Here is a 19,448-nt window from a genome sequence, read left to right on the forward strand (position 1 = left end):
AATCACCTTATGAGAAATTTTGAATTTTTTAAGGAAAAATTAATTAATTCATTTTAAGAATGGAATCATATAATTTGAAGAAAAGAAAAGAAATATCCGTAGTAAGTAATAAAGGACAAGCTTCATCAGCACAACAAGGGCTACATATCTAAAATGATTGCAAGCACTTAATATGATAAGAAAATCAGCCTAAGACTAAAATCACTTGCAAAAATAAAACTACATGCATAAGTAAAACTAAAAATGTACTACAAAAGCAAACAAAAACTTCTAAAAATGAAGATTTATTAAACAAAGGAAAAAACAAAAAAAGAAATATATATATATATAACTTAAGACAACACGGTCCAAACTAACTCGTGAAATTATTCATTATTCTAAAATATCCTCAAAACAGAAATAGATTAAGAAGGCAATGAAGAGCCACCACTTTTCAAGAGAAACTACTATTGGTCGGCAGAGTTTCAATGACAACAAGCACCGTCATCTGTCCATCACAACTTATGAAATAACAAAGATACTCACAAAAAGAAATTCGTAAACTGAAAAAAGAGAAGGCACATGGAGTGGATGAGGAGAACAAATAAAAAGAGAGTTAATGGGAAAGAGAAAAAAGAGAGCAGTAGCCAACCCAGAGGCTAGCACCGCTTCCAAGCAAAACAAATGAGAAGAAGCAAACGACCTATGGGGAAGCTTTGTTTGATTGGTTAGTTTTGTTGGGATTGAAAAATAAAATTGAAACGGTTTTCAACAATTAAAGTACAAATACAAATACATGTTCCAGTAATCATAAGTGTAGAATTAAATTATAACGATATAAACGGACTAAGAATTAAAATAAAGAATTAAACTAATTAAACTAGAATAATCCAAACTAGAAACTAACCAAATTAAAAATCCACACATGACAACAGCTCATACTGAAATTTGGATACCAACATATTAAATTGCATAACGAGTCTCTAACCTAAGTATTCAAGATCTAAGATTTCCACATTTATCGATTATGTCAAAATCTTATTAACTATATAACAACAATTTTAAAATTTCACCTTTATATAACATTTAAATTTGATTTTTGGTCCAAGTTAAAATTCCATTTTAAAAATAGAATTTAATAATTTTGTAAAAAAAAAAAGGTATATAAACAATGTTAGCAAGACCTTAAATCTTTCTTCCATTGGCAACAAGAAGAATAAGTATAGATGATTTGTTTGATGGTCCTCACTTTAATATATTCAAAGTAGCTTTAATAGGAGATATGAAGCTTCCTTTTTCTGATTTAGATTTGTACTTAGCCTGAATACTCAATATTTTGCTTTGCCTCTTACTACTAATATTATATATATTTCCTCGTTTAAGGTTCTTTAGTTTCTATTTGTCTATATAATTTTCAAACTTACCAACTTCCAACTTGTTTATATATCTTTCAAAAACCAACTTGCTTAATTTTGAATTACTTTTTAAAGGTATATAATTATATTATAATCAAAATATTACAAGTTGAAATATTTCTTAACCTATATTATAAGTACAACTCACAAATGAAAAACTCGAATCAAAATAGAATTTAAATTGAATTCTTACTCCATTAATTCTTTACCATTAATAAATTGATGGTGGTATGTGTTCACTTGCCCTACTAACACAACATGCTCCAAATATCAGACTATATATTTCCTTGATTTTTATGACATTGTATTTTTATAAAATACTTGTCTCTATTGTTGAAATGAAACAAGATTCCAAAGAATTCTGGCTTTTCTTTCCTTGAATATGGTGCTGCACGTGACTGTAGTACTCCACCTATATTTTGCAATATTTATATTCAAATGAATTAATTAACCATATATAAACTTTTGCATTATCCATAGGTAAATTACTTGTTACTCTCTCACTATTTTTAAACTCCACAAGTTTACCTACTTATCACTATTATATTGTGGACAGGGCCGAAACCAGGGGGCAGGCATGGGCCCGGCCCCCCTAAAATGAGAAATTTTCATTTAGGCCCTTTAGATTTTTTTAAAATTTTAAATTAGTAAAGGTAAAATTGCACTTTGGCCTTCCCTAAAATTATAAAAATTTAATTTAATCCTTTAAAAATTATAAATATATAGACTATAAAAAATTAAAATTTCCTTCGGCCCCCCCAAAAATTTTTTTCTGGCTTCGCCCCTGATTGTGGAGTATTATTCACTATTATAACTACTCTGTCACTATTGTGGAGTTTACTTAATTACCATTATTTGGTACCTAAATAATATATTGTTACCATCAAAGTGATACTTAAAGTATACTTCATTATCTAAATTACCCCAAGAATTAAAAAAAAAATTGTTAGCCAATCATTTTGTGGCACATGACAATTTTTAAGTGAAAAATTAAAAAGAAAGTTGAATATTATTTTTGCAAGCTTTTTTTGAAAAAAAATTCTTACAAACATATTCATCTATTTTGTTTTTCGCCTAAAAACTCCCGTGATGAAAAATCTAAGGACCTGTTGAAAAACTTATCCAAACCTATTTTTTTTTGACAAAATCTAAATTCCGATGAGCTCTTTCCAATTTTTAAATCTTGATTTTGATTCCTTTCTCACCTTTACTCAAAACCCATGTATTGTTTAAAAAGAACTTTCTTCATTTTTTTTATGTATACTTTGCATAAAATAGTTAATGCCGGTGAGAAAATTTATGTAAAGATGAAATCTAAATATGGAAAAGAAACTTAGTAGAAAAAAATGATAAAAAGGATTGCAAACAAAAGTTATGTAATAATTAAAAAAGAATAAATTATATTATGATACTCATAAAAATATAGTTTTAGGCACTAATAAAATCGCCACATCATTAAATTTTGAAGATAACAAAATATTATTATATACTCATCTATGTTTATTATCTTCTCCAACTTAATTTAACTTTAATTAAATTACAAATTTTAAAATTATAAACAAACATATTTTCTTCTTTTACAAATTTTAATCATTTTGTTTTTTTTCCCATAAGTTCATTTTTGTGTGCAACCAAATTTAAAAAAAAAAAATTTGTGCAATTTTTTTCATGTCATTGACACATAATTTTAGTAATTATTTTACCTCGAACCTTGAACTCGAATCCTAAACTTTAAACCTTAAACCCCAAATCTAATGGTTTAGGGTTTGGGCTTAGGATTTAAAGTGTAGAGTTTATGGTTTAAGGTTTAAGGGTTTGGGGTTACATATTTAGGGTTCGAAATTACTGGTTATGAGTTTGGGATTCAGGGTTCAAGTAACACTCCTAATTTGTCTCTGTCGCCGAATTAGGGTTAATATTACAGTATAATTTAAATCATTTAACTTCAAACAGAAATAATTATTTAAAATAAATAATAATATTCAAAAACACATTTCATTTATAGCCTAAATGCACTTACGAGCTTCAAACCGAGCTTACGACGCCCTAAAAATAGTTTGGTAACATTCAGGGGCTAATTTGAAACAAAATAGAGAATTTTAGAAAAGATAAAAAAATTTAGAAACAGGGGTCACACGACCTTGTGACAAAGCTCAGACCGTGTGGCTCGAAGACATGGCCTTGTGACCAGCAGTGTACAATTTGAAGTATGGGACACACAACTGTGTCCACTCGTGTGAGTATTCGAAATGAGGTCACACAGCCTTGTCATAGGCCATGTGCTAGACCGTATGTGCATTCGAAGTATGGTCACACAACCGTGTTGTCAAGCCATGTAACTCTGTGCTCGTGTGAACAATCCTGCATTAAAAATTTAAAATGACACACGGCCGTGTGAGGAGGCCATGTGTGGCACACGGCCATATGACAGCCTGTGTCCCTAGTCGTGTGCACCAAAAATTGCTTCTAAAACAAGGCAAATTTCATGCATCACTTGGGTACCAAGCCAAACCTAAAATCAACCCTTATGTGCTATCAAAACACCTTCAAACAAGTCTAAATCACGTCAAAAACATACAACCTATCTGCCTAACCAATGTGCCCTCATTGACACTACAATTCAATTACCAAATAAATTTGTAATCAACCTTAACAAATTCATGCATTCCATCCATTCAAACATCGAGAGCCCTCAACATTATCCTTACAACTTCATACCATATATCAACCTTATTCAGCATAACTTACACCAAGCACTCCCAAAAGAACCAAACTTGTAAAACATATATCAACTATACATAAACAAGCATTTGTATTTTAAGTACACAACACGTTCAAACAAACACAAAATAAACATCCTATATACATGCCACATATAACCACCAACCAAGTCTTCAAAATCTACCAATGATAATAGATTATATGAGTGAGCTCCAAAGATCCGATCAACAAACCCCAAAAATTCAAAATCTATAGAAAATAAATGTGAATTACTTAGTAAGTTTCCACAATTTAACAAACAACTTACCAAACCCATTTAAATGCTATTTTCACATAGCAAATAACCTCAACTTTATCACAACACAGCCCAACAATTTCATGTCAATAACATTTAACTGTATGGGTAATCAAAATTCATAATTCACTTATTTCATTGAAATAGTTTCGTATAAATTAACTTTTACTCTTCCGATGGATCTTTGTAAAAGTATTCACATACATTAGTCAGGAAACAGATAATGCTCGTAAGAGCTAATCAAATACATATTAAATATGTCAGGTTACCCGTTCGGGTTAAACCAATGACGACACAAATAAATTAGCCTAGCCAGGACTAAGTATACATGTAAAACGACAACAGAATACTAGTCCAGGCTAAATCTGAGTCATATGTACATCCGAGTCCGCAACACATGCAGGAACTCGATCCAGATCAGAAATTCAGTCAAAAATCTCATGCAAGAAACTTTTACTTGATCCATTGAAATTATTTCAGAAATTCAATATAATTAACATAGATCAATTTGATTCAGAAATTTCGAAAATATATAAACATCAATAACTATATCTAATAATGAATTATAACCAAAGTAACAGTAGAAACTTACCGAATTGAGATAGTTACCAAAAACCGAAGACGATTATTCAACAACCTTCCTTTTCCCACAATAAACAACCGATCCACTCGTTTCTTGATCTAAACATAATAAAATAATTTAATTAACTAATTCAAACACCATATATTACTTGAATTCAACCCTTTCACCCTTAATTTTTTTTTACTTATGTATCCTCAACAATTAACTTCTATACAATTTAGTCCTTTCCTCCAAATTTAATCAATTAACATCCTTAAGTCAAATTCCCATTCAACAAAAATTCCTATAATTCTATAGCAACTCATAATATTCACAATTTCACAAAATTTCATGAACTTTTACAAATTTAACATTTAAATCCCTCATCATCAAAATCACCAACAATCACTTCACAAATTAATATTGTTTAAAAAATCAAGCTCACAAAACCATTATAATTAAAACTTCAAAAATCTCGTAAATTAAACAATGGCACAAGTCAAAATATTTAATAATTTAATGAATTAACACCCGAATTAACAAGATCTAAATATAACTCTTAAAAATATAAAAATCACTGAAAACAGAAGTAAAAAAACCTACCATGCATTGAAGACAACCTAGCCGAACCAAGCTGGTGATTCTTTCTCCTTCAAAATTCGGCACTAACAAGAGAAAGATGATAGCTTCTTTCTTTTGTTTCATTTACTTCCAATTTAATTACCTTTTTACCCTTAAAAATTAACTAAAAATTCATAAATTAACAACCATGATCGTCCACTACAATTTACAATGGTCTAATTACCATATAATGCCAACAATTCAAGTATTTTAAGTTATTTACTACTTTTAACTAATAACCACTAGCTTTTGCAAGTTTTATTATTTAGTCTTTTTACTTAATTTCCTAACTAAACACTAAAATTTTTTAATCAACTCGATTACTATATCATAAATTTTCTATAAATATTAAATAATCAATAAAACATTAACTTGCTAGTCGAAATTGTGGTTTCGAAACCATTATTCTCGACACCACTAAAAACGGGATCTTACAGTTCGAGTTTGGAGTTACGAATTTGAGGTTCATATTTAGGGTTTGGGATTTAGGGTTTTAGATTCAGGATTCTAGATTCAAGGGTTGGGTTTCAGATTCAAGATTAAAAAATACAAAAATTATTTGTCAATGACATGGAAAAAATTGTTGAAATGTCATTAAATAATTGGAAAGGGACCATGAGTAATGCGGTGGAAAGAGTCCATAAAATAATTTCTCTATAGATGAGTGTATAATAATAATTTTTATGTCTTTAAAATTTGAAGATGTGGCAAAATTTTATTAGTGCTTAAAACCTTAATATTTAAGATCATCTTAATGTAATGATAAGAAAGACAGTGTTAAAAATTAAAACTTTTAATTTCATTATTTTTATAATTTAAGTAACAAAACATAAATTAGATACCACTTTGGTAAGAAATATAATTTAAAAATTAAATACCCATTAAAAATATATAGTTAAAATTTAAACAAAGGCCACAATCCAGCTTTCATTTAATGGCTAATTTGTAGGTACATGAACAACCCCAAAAAGAAGTTGTTGCAACATAATCTTACTCATAAATAACCAGAAGGCGATCTTTAAAAAAGCTACACACTACTAACTCCTAATTATATAAAAATTGAGATGCAAATATCCAATGCGCTCAATTCACAATAATAATGAAGGCATTAAAATTTTAAACCTCTATATATAGAATAATCCTTTTTGTGTGTGTGTGTTGACTTCTTGTAATTTTAAATCCTCACCTATTGTTTTGGAAAAATAATAATAATAATAAATGAGTCACACTGATACCGTCCAAGGTTTGATCTTGGTTCTTACAATTAATAAATAAGATTTTTTTTTTTTTTAATCGAACCCTTGTTCCCTACTAATCCAGTGCTTTTACCCTTCTAAGCAAGTTGTGGCAGAATCCCTGCTTCCATTGGACTAAAATAGTTGGAACGGAAGACAATGAAACTTAATGAAGACAACAACAATGGATGTCTTGAAACCTATGTTGTTTCTTTGCCGACGCCCAAAGAAGCTGTTAGCTGCCGCAATTATACACATCTTACTGCAACACGAACAAATGTTGCTTTGCAGCAAGCACATACAGTGTGGCTAAAGAATGAAAGTTGGGAAGAATATCGAGAAACTAGACTTTCAATGAATTTGAATATTTTTAAATTTGATAAAATCAAATTTTTTATTTTTATTGAATCTTAACTAATTTATTTATAATAAATGCCTGAAATTTAAATGGTCAGGGTTTGTTTATATGGAAACTTCACGGTCCAGGCCATTCAAAGATTGCCAACAAGCAGAAACACGTTTGCAGGTCTGGAACCCTTTTTAATTAATTTTTTTATCCCGAGGTCACATTTGGTGTAAATTGTGATGGTGTAAATTTTATTTGACGATTATGTCCCATATACTATTGCCACGTAGATATCATTACTGCAAATAAAGCATGGATCTATAGGGATTAAGGGGAAATCTACCATAAGCTTCTCTAGAAAATTAGCTTATGAAAAGCTTGAGAATATGATATGAGTTATGTCGAAAAGAAAAAGAGAGCGTTTGTGTTTAACCCCAGAGTGCAAAGGTGTTCATGGTTGGATGTGGAGCTTGCACTAATATGATATCAGTTATGTATTAATATTTATATATTAATAGTAAAATGGGGCCGGCGGGCCAAACCCAAGCTGAAACTTGAAAAATCATTTACAATCGGGCTATAGGCCCCTACCCCATTAAAAGCCACATGTGAGACCGGGGCAGGAGAGTAGCAAGAGTAGTCACATCCTGTGCATGAAACGAACACGTGTAGGGAGAGTAGGGTGGCAGTGTGGTTCGTTGGGTTTTTTACTAAATTATTATAAAAAATAAAATAAAATATTAAAATAACACATTTGAAAAATTATGTACTAAAATGATACGTTTAGGGTGGTGTCACCTGGTGCACAGGCGTGATCACCCTACACACTGACACTCTCTATTTAAAAAAATATATTAATTTTAAAAAATAAAAATTGTTAAAAAATTTTGATGTAATAGAAACTGTTAAAAAAATTTGATGTGACAGGATGGAGGGCACGCCAGAGGCGGCACAGGTGAAGCCTGTGGCAGAGGCGACACCAGTGAAGCCTATGCCATAGGCAGCACCTACTTCCCCAAACCTTAAGACATCAGTCATTGCAGAATAAGAGAGGGAGATGAGAAGAAGGCATCAATAAAAAAAAATTACGAAGAAGAGAGGGAGAACTAAAAATTTATGTAGATGGGATTTTAATATTATTTTTTAAATATTATATTTTAGCAATTAAAATTACAGAAGAAGGCATCAATAATAATAGAGTAGATACCAAATATTATATTTTTCTGACTTGTTTGTAAATATGAACAAATTCAAATTTTCAACTAGAAATTACTCCAACTAGAAAATCTGAATTCTTTGATAGCATGGATCCACCTTAATAATGTTCATACATACCAAATATTATATTTTTCTAATAATAGAGTAACATCAACGAACTGTTTCTACCAAATTTAGATTCACTAAACGTCCACTGATAAATATTTTTACTTGGGACAAAATAATAATTTTATATGTATACTTTTAAGGCTTTATTAAAATTTTTAATTTTTCATATTGAGAAAATTTTTTGGTATTTTATTTTTTGGTATTTTATTTTTATAATATTTTAATAAAAACCTCGTCTACATAAAAAAATAAAAGAATAATATTAAAACTTCATCTACATAATTTTTAATTCTCCCTCTCTTCTTCTCAGCTCCCTTTTTTCTTCTGCAATGGCTGATGCCTTAAGGTTTGGGAGAGTGGGTGCCACCTCTGCCACAAGCTTCACTAGTGCCGTCTCTGGCGTGCCCTCCATCCCTGTCACATCAGTGTGTAGGGTGGTCACACCTGTGCACCAGGCGATATCACCCTAAGTATACCATTTTGGTACATAATTTTTTAAATGTATTATTTTAGTATTTTATTTTATTTTTTATTATAATTTAGTAAAAAACCCGTGGTTCGTTTCTTTTGGGTGAATGGGTCATATAATTTTGTTGTTGTTAGGGCAGTGGGGTTCATATATATGGTTTTTGTTTATTAGTGAAGACAGTGGCGTACTTAAAGCCATGCATAGGTGCATAGGTCTCATGTGCAACCGTTGTTAAGCCACCTGACATGACAACATCCCTCCACACACCGCTCTCGTCTCATTCTCAGGAAACTTGAAACTTTTCTACACTTAAAAGAGATAAAAGAAAATTTATAGCCTTCCCCGCTCACAACGTTAAAACTATTTAGATTCGGTTTATTATTACCTTTGCGTATTGTATTTCGGCTAAATTAGAGGTATATTTTGATTTTAATTTTTAATTGATTTTTTTAGGATTTTCTTTAATTTTACGGAAACAAATCAATTTTGAAGAAAGTGTGTGAAAAATACTCAATTGGATGTGCTTTTATATTCTCTCCCCTCATGACATTTAAAAAAAAATTAGGTTTAGATTTAAGTTTAGGGTTAGGGTTAGGGTTTTTTAATTAAAAACTATGGTTTAGTGTTTAGTATTTTAGAAGTGAAACCGTGAAAGTTTATATGTAGATTTGAGGGGTCAAGAATGTAATAATGCGTCTCAAAACACATACATTTTATATGTAATGTCAATATAGGACAATTATCTCAGAAACTCTTCCTATGGAAGTCAGGTTTTGGGGTGACAATGCTTGATACGATCACAGGTCGAAGTCTATGTAAAGGTCCAATCGGCGACCGTGATGCAGTCACGGGTTTGAATATAACTGATGGTCAGTTGATGGTCGTTATGTGATCACGAGTTTAAATTTTTTTTATACCTGCAAATGATACCTTATATATACCATACATAAGATTGATGTAATAATTATTGGGAAAAACGAAGGATTTCCAATGTAATCAACGTAATTTTTTTCTCTATTTACCAGGTAGTCGATATCTTTAACCTTTCATTATTATCGACGTAATTTTTATAACTTTTATTTATTTTATTTTTATCATTTTTTTGCAAAATGTCACGTTATGGTTGTGACACGTGATAGCTTTAAATGAAAAAAAAGCAGTTAAGTTAACTTTAATGGCCAAAGAAATTATTTTTATGTATTTTAGTAGTTTAAATACCCTTTTTTTTTTTTTGAAAAAGTTTGATGGCTTTTACACCCTTAAACAAAAAAAATGTGGCCTTTTTGTAAAAATAATATTAAATATTAATTAATTACAAAAATAAAATAAAAAATAAATTAATTATAAAAAGTAAGTGTTTGCTATAATAGTTTTGGATGTCGCCTGAGGCATTGGTGGCACTGGTGAATGTTTTTAAACAAAATTTAATATGAAAAAAAAGTCAAAAAGTTAAAATAAATTGTAAAAAAATTTCTGACAACAATAAAAATATAAAAAAATATTGGCTTGTAATCCAATATTAGATAATAGCCATTTCCCTACATTTAATACATGGCTTTTTATTCATTTAATGTCTTAATATTTTTCCCTCCATTTAATCCCTGAAACAATAATGTTTTTTATTTAATGTGGTGTGTCTTATTGGTGACATAAATTTAAAAATAAATTTTTACTTTTTAGAGTTTTTTAATTATTGGTGTACCAAATATGTTAGATGACACCTAAAGTAAGTTAGTGTAATAAATATTTTATTTTTGTAATTAATTTGTTGTGGACCCTATTTTCAAAATTAATAAAATTTTTAATATTATTTGCGAAGTGGAAAATTGAAGACTATATGATTGCTTTGTACGTACAGGCCATTTCCGTGTAACATAATACAAATATATTTTCAAAAAGGAAAAAGACAATGCCCTCTAATCACATCAACAATCATATCATTGTTTATTCAAACTCTGAACAAATCAAAGAGCAACACAAAGTCGTGAATGATGAAACTTTTAGCGTTTGGTATGGAAATGTACCATTTTTAACTTTTTGTGCGGCTCTGCCTATTCTCCTTTCTGCCTTCAATATTCTTCCATCACATGCCATCATCTTTTTTTTTTTTCAAAAACTACAATCAAGGCATTTAATTTACTCGTGAAAAAAAAGGAGACAAGAGTTTTAAATTAATCAGTCATCACCTTTCGCTATTCCTGCGATTGATTTTCGATGAGAGAACTTGTGGATGGGCAGCCTGAGCTTCTTCTTTTTTTGCGGTATTGGTGTTTAATACAAATTGTAGCAATCCTCCGTTCCAAGCAAAGGCGTAGACTGTGGGTCTTGTCTTTTCAAATAAAATATAGAAAAATAGGGTCCAGCCTTTTTTTAATTCCCTTGACAGCCAATGTTTGTACCTCTTCCTCCTATCTAATCCATTAACGTTTTTAAAACAAGTTTTGTAATCTCGTGTTAATTGGTTGCATATTTTCCTTTTCCTTTTTTGTAATCACTGTTGGCATAATAATTCTTTTAAATCTCCATAATATTTCTTGAGTTGGGAAAAAGATTGGATAGACAATAATTTAATGTGTCAGTCTTTACATATATTAAACCTTAAATTAAGTTGATGTTATGAGTTTTCATATTAATTCATGTTTTAGTCAAATAATAATATTATAAGATTTGAATATGCATGCAATACATAAGTTTTGATGTTAATATAAAATTTTATAAATATACTTTTTTTACATAATTTATTTTCAGTTAGTAGTCGTCAATATTTGCCTATTCTAATGGGAGAACCTGACCCAGACCCTATCCCTGTCCCTAAAAGAGGCCAAAATCTTTAGGACCACGTAAAAATCTTTCCCTGTTTATGTGCTATATAGTAGGACAGGAGAGGGCAGGTTAAACTTGTTTATTTAGTTTAAAATATAAAAAAGAACTACAGCAAGTGGTAATACAGTTGATGATTAAACTTAGCAGGTATTTATTTTTACATGGTATTTAGCATACTATAACTATATATACGTCATAACTCACTTCCTGGAGAATACAGTAACATTGGTAGCATAATAACAATAACAATATATTGTGAATGCTATTAGATAAGCGACTTCTTAGTTAGTAATAAATTACTATTTTATTAGATAGGGTTATGTAAGAATAGGGAATCTCTTAATTAAATTAATGGCTGTAATGTTGACCTTAATTATAATAAAATCTCGTAACTACTTATTGTATGATTTCTTTTGAATAGGTATTTATTTCAGTGTGATACGTTTAACTTTTTTTATTTCATATTACAGTACTTAATTTTATTATTATCATTACTTTTACATTAACAGAAAGAAAATATATAGTACATTAAAAGAACCTTAATTCAATTAAATATTAACTCAATTAATATAAACACTCTTACAAATATAAAAAAAACATAAGTTTTGAATATATTCAAATATATTATATATAAATTGTTGGTAACATGAGCTGCTTAAAAAGGCCATACATCATTGGGTTTGGAATGAGTCAGTCGCAAACTTAATAATAACTAGACATGTTAAGTCACTTCAGCAATTAAATCACATACATTATATATGACTAAATATTTGGGTTTTGACTGCTCTATTTAATTTCAGGGAAAATAAAAGAAAAATGGTAAAAATAATAATGAATTCCTTCTCATTTGTTGTGAATATAATAATACTGCTTAAATAGTCATTTTTCTTAGGTGCTTCCAATACAGCAAATACATATACTAAAAAATTAAACCAACTTCTTAAAATGTTGGCATCATTTCTATAAGAGGAGAGAAACTGTTATCAGTACGATCACAACTGTTTGGCCTTTAAAATTTCCTACACAGCGGGGGCATGACTAATATGCCAGAAAAATTGGCATCATCTTTCATATTTCCAACGGTTATTAATTTTGTAGGTTTCTAAGCTCTTCGGCTTCTATATAAATAGCAGCCAAACTCGGTTCTTTTACGCCTCAAAATCGAAAACCCATCTGGCCCTGTGCTTTGGTGTTGTAATATCATCATAGTTATGAGCAGTGACATAGAGTGTGTCTGGGTCTTCGCCCTTGCATCCAAATGCCGAGCTTTTTCTCAGGAAAGTATTGCATGGTCAATTTTGATCATCGCTCTTGCCTGGCTACTTATGATCTTACTCTACTGGGCTCACCCCGGTGGTCCAGCTTGGGGCAAAAATAGGTTCAAAATTTGTTCTTCTCTTTCTTCTCACGCTAACGAGCCAATTCCAGGGCCTAGAGGGTTGCCTCTATTTGGCAGCATGAACCTTATGGCCAGCTCCCTGCCTCACCACCGGATTGCATCCGCTGCTGAGACATGCAAGGCCAAGAGGCTCATGGCCTTTAGCCTCGGAGATACTCGTGTTATTGTAACCTGCAACTCGGATGTAGCAAGAGAGATTCTTAACAGCTCTGTATTTGCTGATCGTCCAGTGAAAGAGGCGGCGTATAGCTTGATGTTCAATAGAGCAATCGGGTTCGCTCCTTATGGAGTTTACTGGCGAACCCTGAGGAGAATCGCGGCTACGCACCTTTTCTGTCCTAAGCAAATTAAAGGTGCAGAGGATCAGAGGCGCGTGATTGCCTCTGAAATGGTCACTTTATTTGCTCACACCTCTAACCAAAGCTTTCACGTACGCCAAGTCCTCAAACGAGCTTCTCTAAACAACATGATGGCTTCGATATTCGGACGAAAATATAAGTTAGATTCCATCAATACTGAAGTTGAACAACTTGGAGATCTAGTTGATGAAGGCTACGATTTACTGGGCACATTTAATTGTTCTGACCACCTCCCTTGGTTGGTAGATTTTGATCTTCAGAAACTCAGACTTAGATGCTCAAACCTTGTCCCTAAAGTAAACCGCTTTGTCAGCCGGATTATAGCCCAACACAGAGGTAGGGCTCCAACAAACTCTAAAATTCGAGATTTCGTCGATGTTTTACTCTCTCTCCAAGGTACCGATAAATTATCAGACTCCGACATGATCGCCATTCTGTGGGTAAGCCATCCAATTTATATTTCTTATTGTAAAAAAATGTACTAAATAAAAAAATTACTAGAGCTCATATCATTTGATTAACGTTTTCCATGTTAAAAAATGTAGCTTGTTTAAGAAAGGTGTTGGAGAAATAAGACAAATCAAATCAATACTATTTCTGGTACTGAGTTTGATTGTACTAAATAAAATACGTCACGTGGCTTTTTGTATAGGAAATGGTATTCAGGGGAACTGATACTGTGGCGGTGCTGATTGAGTGGATACTAGCAAGGATTGTGCTTCATCCTGAGGTTCAATCAAGGGTCCATGATGAGCTCGACAACGTTGTTGGCAGATCACGTGCTGTGGACGAGTCTGATGTAGCCAAAATGATTTATCTTCCGGCTGTGATCAAGGAGGTTCTGAGGCTTCATCCACCGGGCCCCCTCCTTTCCTGGGCCCGTCTAGCTATCACTGATACCACTATTGATGGGTATCACGTGCCCAAGGGGACTACAGCAATGGTGAACATGTGGGCTATTACGAGGGACCCTCAAGAGTGGCCAAATCCATTTGAATTTATGCCCGATAGATTTGTGACTGGAGAAGGTGAAGGGGAGTTTTCTGTGCTTGGTTCAGACCTTAGGCTGGCTCCATTCGGGTCGGGCAGGCGAACATGCCCGGGAAAGAACTTGGGGTTGACCACCGTCAGCTTTTGGGTGGCAACCCTTTTGCACGACTTTGAATGGCTACCCTCAGATCAAAATCCCGTTGACTTATCCGAAGTTTTAAGACTATCTTGTGAGATGGCTAATCCTTTGAGTGTTAATGTTCGCCCCAGACGTAAATTAAGCCTATCACACCAGTGACATTGTGCCCTCGAAAATGAGGAACTAAGAAGAGCGAAAACATGAGAATCAAAGACCCCCCAAAAAAATAGTAGTAGGGAAGTGAACCCTTGATAACCTTGTCTTGGTTGTGTCCCTCAAGTCTGAGGTTCTTAATCTTCATTTGTTACTGCATAGTTAATTATCTATCTGTATTACTACTATATCTTGTGCGAATTAACTATTAGTGTGCCTTTAACCTGTCCGCCTGTTCATGAACTATGGTCAGAGAAGCAAAGAATGAAGCTACGTTATGTGGTACTAGTATATGATAAAAGCTTTAACCTTACTCATCTCTTTTTTCCAAGACGTGAATTCTCGTAAAATTAATAGCTTCGGATTCCAAAATGTCTTTCTCCAAAAAAGAAAATTCACAACGTTAATTACTTGAGGCATGCAGTATATTTCTGGTGACAGTTTACAGATATAATCATCAGATTTCACTTGGATGTCTGTACTGAAATTCTTTACAAACTAATTAATAGTAGCGCATTGGGAGGGAGGATCTCAATCAATCTGTACAAGACATCACTAAAGAGGTTAGAACTAAGAGTCAGACTATACGTTTGCTTTGTACACATATAGCCCATTTTCCCCAAAGAAATTAATTTAGAGAAAAAGACAGCATTCACAATCATCTTCATTATTGACTGAAACTCTCAACAAATCCTAGACCAATGACAATGAAACTCTTGGCTTATGGTGTGGAAATATAGCATTTTTGTCTCAACTATCGTGCGGCTCTGCTTTTTCTTTTTCTTTTTTTCTTTTCTTTTGTTCATATTATTGATAGCAAATACTACTACTATAAAAATGACAGAGAGCTGCTTTCCCTTTTCTGTACAAGTGTCTAAGGAAGGAGGCTGTAAATTAAGTAGCGGTAATTAATCAGTTATCATCTTTTGCTATTCATGGGATTACTTTCCAACAGACAACTTGTGGATGAGCAGCCTAAGTTTCGTTAAAACAAGCACGTTTCTTAATTAATACCCCTGGGCCCCTCTGCTGATAATCCAAATAATGTTCCAACTTTTTAGGAAAGAAGATGAACATGGAATTCGACATTTTTAATCCCCTACTTCACACGATGGTGAGGGAGATGCCCTTCTTTTTTTTATCCAAAAAGAAAAAAGAAAATTACAGTTTCTAGTTACAAAGTCTATAATTTAGGTATCACTAATCCTTATATTTGCACCCCCTAATCGCTTTCTAACTATAGCCTCTATTCCTGCCTTCCCTCCAAATCAAGTAGATATAAGCAAGACTCTTTGAAGCAATTAGGGGGTGTTTTATGTTTTAAGTGAATCATTTTCATCTTGGTGATGGAAAGTGATGAATCATATTCATCTTAGTGTCAGCGGAGCCACATGGAATGTTGACCCCACAAAGGAAAAATAAATTATTTATAACTTTTTTAAAATTTATATTGATTTTACAAAATATTTGAAAATTGTTTTATAAAAAGTTGATTTCGCAAAACATTTGAAAATAATTATTTTATATAAAAATAATTAAATGTCTCTATTTAAAAATCCCTATTTTTTTTCAATACATCACTTTCTTTTCTCAAATTTCTCTTATTCTCTCACACTCTCAATATAGGTGTTGAATATTTTAATACTTTCAAATGGGTCGGGAATAACTATGTATTTTTAAGTTTTATTGATTAAATTCTTTTAGAAAATTAGGATTTGGAACTTTTCTTGTGATAGAATAAGATTTTTATGTAAGATTTAATTTTTATTTATTGAATGATTTTGGCACATTGATTTTATATAAGATTCCTAACATCGTAATTGGGTAATAATTTTAGAGGTTGATCAAGTACAAATTCATGAGGAAGTTAAGTTTGATCGTATTTATAATATTAAATTTTTAAATATTGATTAGAAATTTAACATTTTATTTAGAAATTATTGTTGCAAGTGTGATTATTGTGAATCTTATATTTGAACAAAAATAATATCTTACATTCCCATGGCACCAAAAGGTTTTGTAAACACTTTTGTGCATTTAATAATTAGATTTATTTGTTCTAAATGTTTAACATAAATGAGAAAATATTTTAAAAAAGTCTACTCGTGAAGTAGAGGAAGGACAACAAGAAAAAATCTTACACATTAGATTATATGGCTTTTATAAATATTTTAATTTTTTTTAAAATTGACCCCACAATTTAAATTTTCTAGTTTCGCCTCTGCTTAGTTTACCACAGTCTTGTGTAGGGAGTTTGTTTTCTATTTTGGATAATATTTCATTTTTATTGTTTGGTGTGTCTTTGAGGGATTGTATTTCTTTTGTTTTGTATATGTTTTGGATAGGTGCGAGTCAATTGTATATTTTTATTGGTGGGTTTCTTTTTGGTGATGAGTCCTTTTTGTAATCCACTATTGGGTGGTTTTATTATTTTTTTAAAAATAAATTCTTATGTCCTAGCAAAACAATAATAAAATGAGCATTCTATCTTATTCTTAATAAGATGAAAATAAAAGTCTTCCAATCTTTGCTTGTTAATAACTCATTGTAATTTTTATTGCCAATTGTCTACTAATCTTTGAATGTGGCAAAGTTGTAGCACTCCTTGCCATACTATTATCAATGCTTTGTCCTTCCTTATAAGCCAATATTCAGTGGATGATTTGCTATGGATAGTTAACCACTCGACAGAAGAATGTTTTGGTATGTGAAATAGGAACCATAACAATCTATTCCATTGAATTTTTGTAGCTTTATCCTTTATCCCAAGCTTAGTAAGATTTTAAATAATTTTAACTCTTTCGAGTTTTTTTATTTTCATTTGTATTTCTTTACTTTCCACACTTATTCCAATGCATGACACACAAGTCATAAACATATCACCATTCGACCAATAGCTTTACATTTGCCTAAGTTTCAAGTAGCAACACTAGTTAGCATACTTGCACATATTACATATAAATTCAACATTGATAAACTTATTTTCTTGACATATCACACTTGAGTTTAATACTCGTCTTAACTTACATAATTTTCTTGTATCAACATATCAAAGATAATCATATATGTACATGTCATGATACTTATCATTCTCTTCAATAACATATATCATTCATTTCATTATATCAATATTTCATGTACCACAATTTCCATGTATTTCATATATATATATATATATATATTCGGTAATAGTTCATATCGAACTTAACATTACTCAAATTCCATGTGCATATACTTTACACACCATGTGTCCATATAACATGTACACATCGTTATATATATTTCAGGCATATACAAGTAATGATTCATTTTGTGCTCGTATCTTCTCATGTCAGGATTTTACCGGTTGAATTTATTTAAATATCAATAGGTACACTTATTTCAGATCAATACCAATAATAACCATAAGTCTTTCAATATTAATTTCATATGTCACTTACCAATCTTTGTCAAATTAGAGAACGTCTTACGGATTTGAGTACGTTGTTTTCTTGATGCCACAATCCACTTTGATCTTGCACATATATTGCCATGGCCCCGCCATGGTCTTTACACTTTATCATAATGCCATAGCTCAGCTATGGTCTTTACACTTTATCACAATGACATAGCCCAGCTATGGTCTTACACTTTAATTACGATGCCATAGCCCAGCTATGGTCTTACACTTTAATTACGATGCCATAGCCCAGCTATGGTCTTACACGTACACACATATATTGTCATGGTCCAACCATGGACTTATGTTCAAATTGCCATAATCCAGTTATGGTCTTTTCATTGAAATGCCATAGCCTTTTCATTGAAATGCCATAGCCCAGCTATGGTCTTACATTCACACTTTGCCATGGTCCAACCATGGCCTTATCTGTCAATTCATCACTGATCACTGAACGATTATACTCAATCCAACGTTCTGCTCAATTTGAACCCTTGCTTCGATTTTCATATTATCACATTAATCATTCTTCCAAAAATATGAAATAGTACATTATATGATTTCAATTTTTTTTAACATTTAATCATAAAATTTCAATCATATGAACTTACCTGGCTAAATTGTAAAAATATCAAGATTCAGGGGTATTTTGGTAATTTTTCATTTTCCCCAATTTTTCACCCGATCTTGATCTAAATTAATAATTTCATTCAATTTATTAATTTATACAATAAAACAATTCATTTCCTTCAATTTGGTCATTATTTATATTTTTACAAAATTACCCTTAAAGTTTTACTTTTATTCAATTTAGTCCCTGAGCCTAAAACATGCAAATTAGCCATTTTTAATGTAAGCAAATTAGCCATTTTTAATGTAAACCCGTACTAGCTGAATATTTATATATATTTTCCTCCTCTTCATTCCACATCCTTAATATATACATAATTTCACTATTTACTTATATGTTCATATCAAGCTGTCCACTTGAGTCATAGTCACTAAATTATTTATATTTTGAGCTACAGAATTAAGATTCGTTTGATGTTTTGGAAACTAGACTATATTTCTACCATAAAAATTTCAGAATTTATAATTTAGCCAATAAGCACAATAAAATCTTCAAATTTGTCTCTATTCTGCTGTTTGACAGCTTTGACCTTTCTTTACTAAAAAA

The 19,448-nt window shown here is 31.3% G+C and overlaps 1 protein-coding gene across 1 annotated transcript; it reads left to right on the forward strand.

Moving 5' to 3' along the window:
* The first annotated feature begins 12,778 nt into the window (after window positions 1-12,778).
* LOC108470634 (cytochrome P450 78A3) lies at window positions 12,779-15,133 on the forward strand. The gene is made up of 2 exons (XM_017771998.2): window positions 12,779-13,990; window positions 14,203-15,133. The coding sequence occupies exons 1-2, from the start codon at window positions 13,004-13,006 to the stop codon at window positions 14,836-14,838; spliced, it is 1,623 nt and encodes a 540-aa protein (XP_017627487.1). The 5' UTR covers window positions 12,779-13,003; the 3' UTR covers window positions 14,839-15,133.
* The last annotated feature ends 4,315 nt before the right edge of the window (window positions 15,134-19,448 follow it).

Source organism: Gossypium arboreum, chromosome 11, assembly GCF_025698485.1.
Source record: "Gossypium arboreum isolate Shixiya-1 chromosome 11, ASM2569848v2, whole genome shotgun sequence".
Taxonomy (NCBI): domain Eukaryota; kingdom Viridiplantae; phylum Streptophyta; class Magnoliopsida; order Malvales; family Malvaceae; genus Gossypium; species Gossypium arboreum.

What these genes read in the sequence shown, in the direction of transcription:
- LOC108470634 (XM_017771998.2), top strand. Translation starts at nt 13,004, where the DNA reads ATGAGCAGTGACATAGAGTGTGTCTGGGTCTTCGCCCTTGCATCCAAA. An exon ending in ACATGATCGCCATTCTGTGG is followed by an intron (nt 13,991 to 14,202) that starts GTAAGCCATCCA and finishes CTTTTTGTATAG; the next exon opens with GAAATGGTATTCAGGGGAAC.